Source organism: Monopterus albus, unplaced genomic scaffold (assembly GCF_001952655.1).
Source record: "Monopterus albus unplaced genomic scaffold, M_albus_1.0 scaffold243.1, whole genome shotgun sequence".
NCBI classification, from domain to species: domain Eukaryota; kingdom Metazoa; phylum Chordata; class Actinopteri; order Synbranchiformes; family Synbranchidae; genus Monopterus; species Monopterus albus.
In genome coordinates, this window is record NW_018128123.1 from 373,441 (window position 1) to 384,292 (window position 10,852).

The window sequence follows — 10,852 nt, forward strand, 5'->3', positions numbered from 1 at the left end:
TGGTTGGGAAATGGATCAGAAGTTATTTGACACAGAGGCGTCAATTTGTGAGGTTGGGTGAATACCAATCGAGTGAACTGGACATTGTATGTGGAGTGCCTCAGGGTTCTGTTTTGGGACCTAAATTATTTATATTATACATTAATGATATATGTAAGGTTTCTGAAACTGTTAAAATGGTTTTGTTTGCTGATGATACTACCATTTGGGCATCAGATGAAAACTTACAGCAACTCTCTGTAAGGGTTTCAGAGGAATTTGGGAAGATAAAGAAATGGTGTGATAATAATTTACTATCTTTGAATTTAGAGACAACTAAATATATGGTATTTGGGAACCGTAGACCACATAATGCACTTCAATTGAGAATTGGGGGTGCCAACATTGAACGAGTATATGAAATTAAATTTCTGGGGGTAATGGTTGATGACAGATTATCCTGGAAATCACATATTAGACATGTTCGCAATAAAATGGCTAAAAATATATCGATATTGGCAAGGGTTAGATATATGCTGGACGTTAAAGCATTGCGGATTTTGTATTGTTCATTGATTTTGCCATATTTGGAGTATGGTGTTGAAAACTGGGGAAATACATACAGGAGTTCACTTCAACCATTGTACATATTACAGAAGAGAGCGATAAGAGTTGTGCATAAGATGGGGTATAGGGATCATACAAATGTAGTTTTCATACAGTCTAAATTGTTAAAATTCTTTGATTTAGTGGAATATAAGACTGCTGTGTTTATGTATAAGGCCAGGAACAATTTATTACCTGGTGGAATCCAAAAGTTATTTGATGAAAGGGAAGGGGGATATAACTTAAGGGGACATTTAAATTTAAAAGTTCATGCTATACGTACAACCAAAAAAAGATTTTGTATTTCTATAAGTGGGGTCAAACTATGGAATAACTTAACTGTGGACATGAAAAATAGTACTAGAATTGAGGAGTTTAAATATAAATATAAATGTATGTGTTATACAAGATATATGCAAGAATAAGATTTATTCGAGAAGGCATTAAGGAAACACTCTGTTTTATCTATGTAGAGATACTGCTTGCAGCCAATGATGCATGAAATTTTGTATAATATGATGTCATGGGGTAGGACTGGATAAGTCTGACTTCTTCCTACTCCATTCAAACATGTAATAGGTGTAAGCAAACTGATTTTGGATTAGCATTGGTTGGATATGTGTAATTATGTGTGTTGTTGTCATTTGTTCATTTGTTCTGTTCTGCATGTTGAAGAATCAATCAATCAATCAATCAATTAGAAGGCCATATGCAGGCAACAAGTCTTCTTTCTCACAGGAAAAGGATTGTGCAGCATTAAAGGGGAAATCAAATGACTTAGTGTTTAATATTTCATTGTGTAGAAGTATGCAGAAACAATGTCTGGCACATTAAAGACACTGATTTTATTGGCCTGAATAGCATGAAACATAACCAAGAGAAGCTTAGCCATAACATTGTTACTGATTAAGGATCTGGTAACTCTGAGTATAAGACATATGATCTACTGAAGGGACTTTAGTTTGTCAGAATGCTGCATCATGTTATGCTGATTATGTAATTCTCAGAGTGCCTGGGTCCATCCTGGGTAAAGATGGAAAAATAATTTTTTTTTTCTCACTAGGGCTTGTTAAAAATGTTTTGTAATGAATGGGCCATATACTGATAATAATATGTTTACATAAGGAATTTAAGTCTTTCAACTCAGAATTGAACAACTTTTGATAAGGCTGCTACTGCACTGACTGTGTCATATTGGTAAGAAAACAAAAAGCTAATTCAGTAGACTTAGTTTAAATGATGGATTGCATTTGTCAAACAGTCTCTGCATGCTTCTACAATCTGTTTCCACAGCACTACAGTTGGAAATACCGTTTGATTGGTAAATTTAAAAAAATTAATGGATATGATTATAATTTTTATTTAATGTTTTATTTCTATTTTATGAGCTATAATGCTGGTATTGAATATCTATAGCTTAACAGAAAGTGGTTAGTTGTTGTTTATATGATATCAGCAAGTCTGCAGTTAAGCCACTGATCACACACAAACACCCACAGACAGCTGAAATGACTGATATCCAGTTATTTTTCATTTTTAAGCTTTTCAAAGTTAAATAATGTTAAGCTGTTCAACCCAATTACTTTTCGGTTTGTTTCATTAGGTACTTTTTAGAAGCAGCATAGACCTATCACAAAAGAAAACAAAAATAACAAAATCATATGAAAACACAAGAGAAAATACTTTTCACTAGGGTCGTGGCCCCCAGCCAGTCTGGCATATATGACCGTCACTGGTTGTTTTAAGGCTGTCCAGTCTTAACCCACTTCTTGCATGTTAAAATTAGTCATAGCCCGTTTACTGCTGGGTTCCATGGGAAACTGAAAACACCTAAAACGGTGAAAAATCCTACAATGAAGCCTACATAAACACAGAAAATTGCTTCGTTTTGCTTGAATTAAGATAAATATGTAAGGACAAACGAGATAAGCTGACTTTCATTGAGCCTAGTGAAATACTACGGCAAGCGCCTCCACAAGTCGCAACCGGCAGCCACTTTAATTTACATACATTCAACCGGGTCAGGACAGGAAGTGGGACGATTCATCTTTATATTAAAAGTATCGCTGTTACTGGCGGGCTACATGAATATATGATCCATCGTCAGTGTATTTTTAATTTGAAAAGCGGATCCGGAAGTGGTCGTTGTGATTTCCGCTAACTTGCTTCTGGCAGCGCTGCCAATAGCCTGACACTTGAAGGAGGGACTTTGTTGAGCGCTGCGTTGGTCGACGCTTTACAGTCAGACAGAAGGACCGGGGAGTTGAAGGAAAGCACTTTTCAGGATTTCCAGAGACTAACAGGTTATTTTACCCAGGCGTCATCACACAGCAGACATAAAGACAGCGATAAACATGAAGAACCCTCTGTACTGGGCTGTGCTGTTCGGGATGACCATCCTGATGATGGAGCAAGGTAAGTGATGGCTTTTATTACCACCAGAGCACTTATTTGCGCTATCTTCGACTGTGTTTGGGTGGAACTGTTTGTCAGTTCATGAAGTGGCTTGTGCATGTCGCGGAGAGTCTTTCGTCTACACCTGACACCAGGATGCCATCAAATCCCAGATTAGTGAAGTGCAGTTGAGCTGTTGTGGTGCCAGTAGATTGACGCTCCAAGTATCCGAGCGTGCTTTGAATGTATTTTTACACCAGTTATATTAGGCTGCAGCATTTTCTCTTAAGTCAAAGTTTACTGTAATTCTGCTTTTTTTTTAAAAAAGAAAGAAAGAAAGAATAAGAATAGAAGGTATATGATGCTCACTATTCTCGAGTCACCTGCACTGTGCGACTATGCTTTTTGCGTTTGTAGCACCTGCTGCCCGCGGATCATCCTGACGCACGGTAAATCTCATGGACTGGAGGTCTTTGCTGCAAAGTTGATTAAGTATTAGTTGTTAATCCACACTGACTTCGCGGTCAGGTCATCCAAATTAAACTACGTATTCCCTGGGCAGGCAGCGTTGCTATTAGAGGGAGAGCAGTGAAGCAGCTCAGTCTTTCTGACCTTGTTTACACGTGACATTAAGAATTCAATTCAGTTAATTAGATTGTGGCTAGATATAGAGGCGTGCAAATAAAGACCAGCTAGGAAAATGAAAACTGCACCTTTACCATTATCAGCATAGGGATGCAAGGACAAACACTGATTTGATAATGACCCTTCAAGTCACAAGTGAACAGTAAAATAAATAGGTGAACAGACAATGAAGTGGATAAATCAGTGACTTGGGGGGAAGGACCCCTGCACAGATAAACAGAACTGTCAAAGATTTTTGCTTAAAAATCTAAAATAATGGAAAGTCATGTCAATAGTAGGGACGAGGTCACAGGTTTACCTTCTTGATAATGATTTCTATTTAGAGTATGCTGACTAAAAAATGTTGTCTTTTTACCAATGTCAACCCCCTTTAATGGAAGCGTTTTTATTCTTCTGTTTTTATACCATCTTCAGCTGTACTGAATGAGGGCTGAATATGATGAACTACACTGTTAAACAGAAACTTTGCTGTTCTGTGACAGGCTGTTTTAGCGCATAAAACTCTGACAAACGGGGTCACAGACTCTTAGCTCTTTTCAACCTAATTGTGTATTTGAAATGTGTCAGTGGAAAGAGAAAGATGGAATTAATCAAATGACTCACCCTGTGTGGTGAGCAGACCAGACAGAGCTTGTTTTAAGCCCACTTAAAGAAATTTGTCACTCTCACTGTAATACCATATGCCACTACTTGTGTTGCAGGCAGCAAATGATGTCTGCTTACCTGAAAATATTTTGGAAAAATACACAAATTTCCCCTGGAACAAGCAGCTAGGAAGACACTGATGTGTTTTGTGTCACTTTGTGACACTATTAAAACTGCCTGCTTTTAATACAGCTGGAGAAAATGTCCTTTTCCTTTCCAATCCATTCTGCAGACACTGCCAGAATTGTGGTGAACTACTTTGCATATCAGCAGATCGCTTGCACAATCAGAGATGTGTTAGATTAGATGAAACTTAAAAAGGTTCCATGGGGAAATTGAGTCATTGCATTGACAGAATAAGGCACTAATAAGGGTTAGGGCAAATACAGAGCATTTAAAAAAAAGATAACAAATAAACAGAACCAAAGAATATAGGGAGGATATTAAATGCGTGAATAAAAATATGACTTACAGGTGAGCAGAGGTATGCAGGGTATGAGTGCATCACTGGCTGTCATGAAACAGGTCACATATCACTACTATAATTATGCTTAAGGTTGGGGCGAATACTGCATTTCATCATATCCCTTTTTGAACCCCATTCGTTTTTAACATTTGCAAATGACTATAGTTATGAACTGATTCAGTTTGGGGCTGTAATTACATGTTGTTGGCTGAGAGGAGAGACACATTTCAGCTTTGACTCGTAGCCTGATTCAGCCTAGACAACTCATTTAGAGGGAGGTTTCTTTTGCAAACACATGAAAACTGGCCAAGTACAGACATCAGCCAGCTTACAGACAGTGGCAAACAGTTTCATTTTGGCTTTAAGTGTGTCACTTTATTTAGCTGACATATGGCTAATATGCAGCTGGCAGTCAGTGGTGGAAGGAGTAGCAGAGGCTGAAATGCAGCACTTTGCTGCCCTCTCTGACTGAAAGTTTAGGGCCTGTTTCACCTGTGGGTGTGGTCAGGAGGAAGGCACTTTGTTGAACAGTGATGTCTGAAGTACATGTACATTACTTCAGCAGAATGAGAAGTCTTCATTCCAATATTTTTAAAGTACAGGATTTTGTCAGAAACCATTTTATTTAGTTTTCAGCTTATGGTATTGTTCTTTTCCTTTATATGCTTGTATACTTTTGTTTGTTTGTCCTTGTAAAACGGTACTCTTCCTCCTCCTCCTCCTCCTACTACTACCATTAATAATAATATTTTTTATAAAAAAAGGTTTAAAAACAATACTAATTATGTCAAATGCCTCCCTCTCAAAGTAATACATATAATGACCATCTGGGATGGTATTCTTCATTCATATGACATTTAATGTCATAGCTGCTTTAGGTGGAAGTTTCTTTGACTATTTTATCTAATGTTATTTCTTCTCAATATAGTTTAATCTACAAGAATGTGTTATTTGATTAACATGTTTTCTTCCTAAAATCTGGACCTGTGTATATCAAATAAACTGAGAAAAAGCATTTCCATCTAATATATAGTGGAGTTGAATGGAAATAGTTGTGTAAAGTACAAGTACCTAAAAATTGCACATAAGTACAGTAATGAGTAAATGAATAAGTGTGCTTTGTTACCTTCCAGCACTGTCAGTAGTGTTAGTCATTTCAGGCAAAAGGGACTCAGCGGTGGTTAGAAATGAAAAGCTTACTAATGTTACCTGAATGTTTTGTACATTGCACTTATAATAAAGTGAGGAGAGCCACAAGGTCTGCTCTGAGGTTCATTAGAGTAGGAATGTGATCCAAACTGAAACCAGCTCCCAGAACCCAACTCTAGTCATGTTAATGTAATGTTTCCTAAAGTGTAAGTAATTATTTTGAGTACTTTCCAACTGAGCTCAAACCCTTTGTGTCAGTATGATTATGCTGTCATGATTGTTTTAATATGCAAGACTGGGGGTCTATTTTTAAAACGGAAGGTAGCTGCTCCTGCAGCTCCTGTCATAGGCTGTTCTGATTATAATCACAAATGGAGCAGGTTGTGTACGCTATGACTGTTCATGAAAGAAAGAATGATATTTTGGCTCATATGCAGAGGACCCTGAGGGCACAGCTAGACAGGTGGGGTGGATGTAGAGAGAAGGGCAGATTACAGGAGCAGGGAAAAACAATCTCGTGGCATGGTTAGAGACGGTAAGGAGTGGCTGTGCTGAAGCACTCAGCTAGTTTGCTGGCTGAGGTTGGAGCTACTGTGGCAGGAAGCACTGTACATCTGGATGGCAGTCGACTCGAATAAGTGCTTGAAGCACTTCTTGGTGCACCCCAAGGGGATGAGCCGCAGGCTAAATTTGCTGTGGGGCTGTGTCAGCTCACTGGAGCGAGGGTAGGAGAATTTCTCCAAAATGAAGCCCGGTTCAGTTTTCTGTTGATGCATTTTGCACCATACTTCTTTTTCATTATTTCAAAATCTGTATACAGCAGTAGTTTCCAGGAGGCGGTTGACATCATGCACAGTACATCGATGCTGTGCTTTCCTTTGAGCTTCTCAAGTGCAAAGGAACAATATGTGTGGATATGTTAAGAGCAGCTTCATATTGCCCCTCATTGAATGCAGTTATACATTCTTTTCTGCCACCTTGTATGCCTGGCACAGACAGCTCGCTGGATTCACCATGACAGAATTGGTTTATGCTTAACACCAGAGTCATGAAAACAAAAAGGGAGTGAAAAACCAGCAGTACTAGAATGAGTGTCTCTCTTCATGTTGTCTGTAAGATGAAGCCGTAGACTTGAAGCAGCTCAAAGAGTACCTCTTGCTTTTCTACATCTGGTTGCACTGTTTCTGTCAGTGGATTGAAAATGTAAATAGTTTCCTGAAAGAAGGAAAGATCTGAACCTCAGCAGTTTGTCATCTTCCACTGAATACATTCCAGTATGTGAGGGGTCGGAGTAAGTGAGAACCAGTCACGCAGTCATTAATAGGTGTTATTTTTGCATGGAGGAAACAAAGTTGCAAAAGTAAAGAGCAAAATTCTAAAACATTCCAATAACATAAAAAAACAAGCAAACAAAAATAAAAAAAGCACATGTTTCTGATGTTTCTGACAAAGAAAGGAAGAGAGCTTCTGGAGTATTAATCCAGCTTAAGATAAACACTGGTAATGAGGCAGCCTCATTGACTAGGCGGGTTGCTTCCCTCCCTCTTTCTCTGTATGTGGCTGGGAGAAGACAGTGCTGGCGATATTGCCAGGATGCGGCACTAACTCTTTGAGGAGCCTCGCAGGCCTGTGTATTGTGCTCTTGTCCTTCCTCCATGAGTCCATTTAGCCAAAGACAAGAATTATAGCTAGTTAGATCAAAATTTGAAGCAACAGCTGTTACTGGAAGACTAGCTGAGAGAGCAGAGATGGAGAGGGGTGGTGGTAAGGGCGCCATGGTGTGCTCGTTGTATGCAGCCTTTTGTTAAAGACACTGAGATCATTGTTGATGAGTAGAGCATGTTTTATTCTTATCGCAGTGCTACAGCTACTCAGTAGGGATTTCAAGGAAAAAGAAGCAGAGCTGCTGCTGTAAAAAATTGTCAGTCTCCCAGTGCAGAGTCCACATAAAACCATGCTGCAGAATGTAGGAGCAGAGCAGGCAGATGGCAGACAATGGTAGGTAGATATTGGCATCTGTGTACAGTGGCGTGATGTCAGAATGTTATAAATGAATGTCACATAAATTGGCCATGAGATGTACTTCTCAGCTCGACAGTGAGAAGCCTGACATCTGTGAGAAGTCACAGACACTTACAATAGGATGTAATGTGAACTTGAAGCACTGGAACATGTTTTTCTGATACACATTTCCTGGACTGTCCTCATCTACCTTTAGTCCAGATAGTGATTTACTACACTTCCCAGAATGCCTCCCAGAGACTGACATGAACCTGCTGAATACAGAATGAATGAGCTGGAACAAACTGTAATTCTGTCAAAACAATATAAATATATAGAATATAAATTGAGCTCTATTGTCCTGAAATAGGGCACAGTGCTAAGCTTATGTCTGAATTCCATGCACAAGGCACAGATGGGCCTGTTCAACTATGTTTTGCAATCTTGGTGACCAGAGATGGAGTGCACTTTTGTGTGCGGCCAGGTGTCACTGGGAGAGGCACAATACATTAGTAGAAGGAGGAATACATCGTGAGCAGGTGGAGTCTTAGCTTAGTGGCTGACTTAGTTTTGTCCAATTCAAGGAGCAGACTCTGAGGCTGAGGAATGAAGCCAGTGCAGAAGTACCAAAACCTGCAGTCCCTCAAACGGCCACTAGAGGCTGGCTGCTAAAGCGAGTCAATTCCCAGAGTCTCCCATGTTAAAGCTTTCCAGCAGAAATAAACATTTTTACAGCCTGGTACAAAAAAGATTTTAGTCTCTTTAGCTAATTTCCCATTCCAATGACAACTGTACAGGGGGTGAACTTTAAGTTATACTGAGACTAAAAGTTAGGCATTAATTAAAGCCGTGGCCACTTTGAGTGATAGGTGGGTTTGTCCTGCCATAGGTGGCTGGCTGCTAGCTGTGTAGAGAGCTCCACTCAAGTTCCACCTCTTTGCCTATTTTGGATTACATGTAGCAGGTGGAGTGAAGCCCCAACAATATGGTGGCAGCCAAGCTTCAGCTTCAGAACCACTCCTCAGAAAACTAGTGGGTGACATCACAGTGGATTTGTCCAGCTTTTATATACAGTCAGTGGTCCAATCAAACCAGCTCCTCTCATCCCCTTTAAAGAGCAGGGCAATAACCTGACTGACTGATGTCAGGACATGGAAACACAATATATGAGAGGGAAGATTCTTTCCTCATATCCTCTTCTCCAACCAGTTATGTACTCTAGGGCTGCAACAACTAATCAATAAAATCAATCACAAAAATAGTTGGCTGCGAATTGAATTCTCACCTAGTTGGGTCTAGTCACATAGCTCTGTGAGGTGGCTGCTTCAGCGACTGGGTAACTGCATCACTATGGCGTAGCAAAGTGTTTTAGTGAGAGGAGTGGACAGTAGTGAGCACGGCTACAGCAGAGATAAGCGGATGACCAGTCATCTAAAGTTTGGGAGCACTTTATTTAGCAATCAGAAAGAAGACCGGTGCCAAATATGCAAAACGTATCTGCTGTGGCAGGGGAGCATGATGTTAATGCATTATGTCTGTGTGAAACGTGTTTATTTGAAGAAACTGTAATTTAACAGTGACAGAGGTCGGACTGACTCGACCTGCTGCATAACAGGAGACATCTGCAAAGTGTTTGCTGTTTATCTTGGCTCATGAGCTGCTTTCATGTGTTATTTTGTGTGCTTATGTGTAATTGTATGTCTGATCTGTGATTCCCAAACACTGACTTCAGATCACCTCTGGCTGGGTCCTGTAACGACAGATGGTGTGTCCTAATATGCGCCAACACTGTTATTCATATTCATATCTATAGCCACACACTGAGGACTGGCTTTAATATTTTATTTTAAAATGATCATTATTCTAAACTATCACACAAATTTTGTGATACAAATAATTTCACAATAAACTTGTCAGAGTGAATTCTGGCAGATCAGTTGTAGATTTAAATGTTTTTGATGTATTTTAAGTTGGTGTGGCCATTAAAATACATTTGGGTACCTGATCTTGCAAGTGCATCTGTGATGGCAATAAGAGGTGGTTGGAGCAGGTGTTACCGTTAACACAATTTCAGGTCAAAATTAGCATCAAGCTTACACTGCGCTGCCTAATCGGCATACACATGGCCTCAACTGCACCTCTCCTCCTACCTTAGTGTAAACGCATTCATTCATGGCAGGAAAGTACCAAACGCTCCAAAGTGCAACAAAAAGTAGACAGGAAAATTGCATAACGACAACAATTGAAGTGACACAGAAATTGCACTGGCAGGAAAATTAAGCCCAGTTTGTTATTTTGACTGACAGAGTACTCCTCACATTTGTTGCCATGGTAATACTAGTGTAAAAAACTTTTTTGTTGTGTCCATAGAGTACTTTTGGCATCTGTCACTTGTCCGTGTCACAGAAAAGATTTGCTTCCATTTGTAAAGAAATCACCATTGACTGCACATTTTTGTGTGCTAGTAGTTTTTTTGGTCATTATTCTGCTGAACTGTATTCTCCACCACCAGCTGTTTAAATCACAAATCTTCTTTGTCTTGTCTACCTTCTTCAGTCAAGGACAGAATCAGAATCAGAATCGGCTTTATTGGCCAGGTGTGTTGGACACACGAGGAATTTGACTCAGGTACATTGGCTCTCAATGTGCAAACAGTAAACCAGCATAAGGCTGTGTAATATAACAAAATAGCAGTATTAACATCAACAACCAGTGCAAACAATGCAGAAAAAGCAGTATAGACAGTGAACAATGCAGACAACAAGGGAATGTTCAATGAGATAATTAGGGATAAAAATAGAGTACTTAAAACAGAGTACTAGAGACCTGTACGAGTCTGTATAATCTGTACAAGGTATATTTACAGGTGTTGCACTGAGGGTTATTGTCCAGTCATACTGTCGTGGGTTAAGTGTTCATCAGAGTGACAGCCTGGGGGAAGAAACTGTCCCTGTGCCTGGTTGTCTT

General features: G+C 39.5%; 1 protein-coding gene across 1 annotated transcript in view; it reads left to right on the top strand.

Annotated features, from left to right (window-relative positions):
* Positions 1–2,780: 2,780 nt before the first annotated feature.
* Positions 2,781–10,852, top strand: part of LOC109972012 (opioid-binding protein/cell adhesion molecule-like) — a 641,198-nt gene continuing 633,126 nt past the window's right edge. The window contains exon 1 of the mRNA XM_020620599.1: positions 2,781–3,000. Within this exon, the coding sequence (XP_020476255.1) occupies positions 2,940–3,000 (61 nt within the window). The 5' untranslated portion in view covers positions 2,781–2,939. The remainder of the gene's footprint in view (positions 3,001–10,852) is intronic.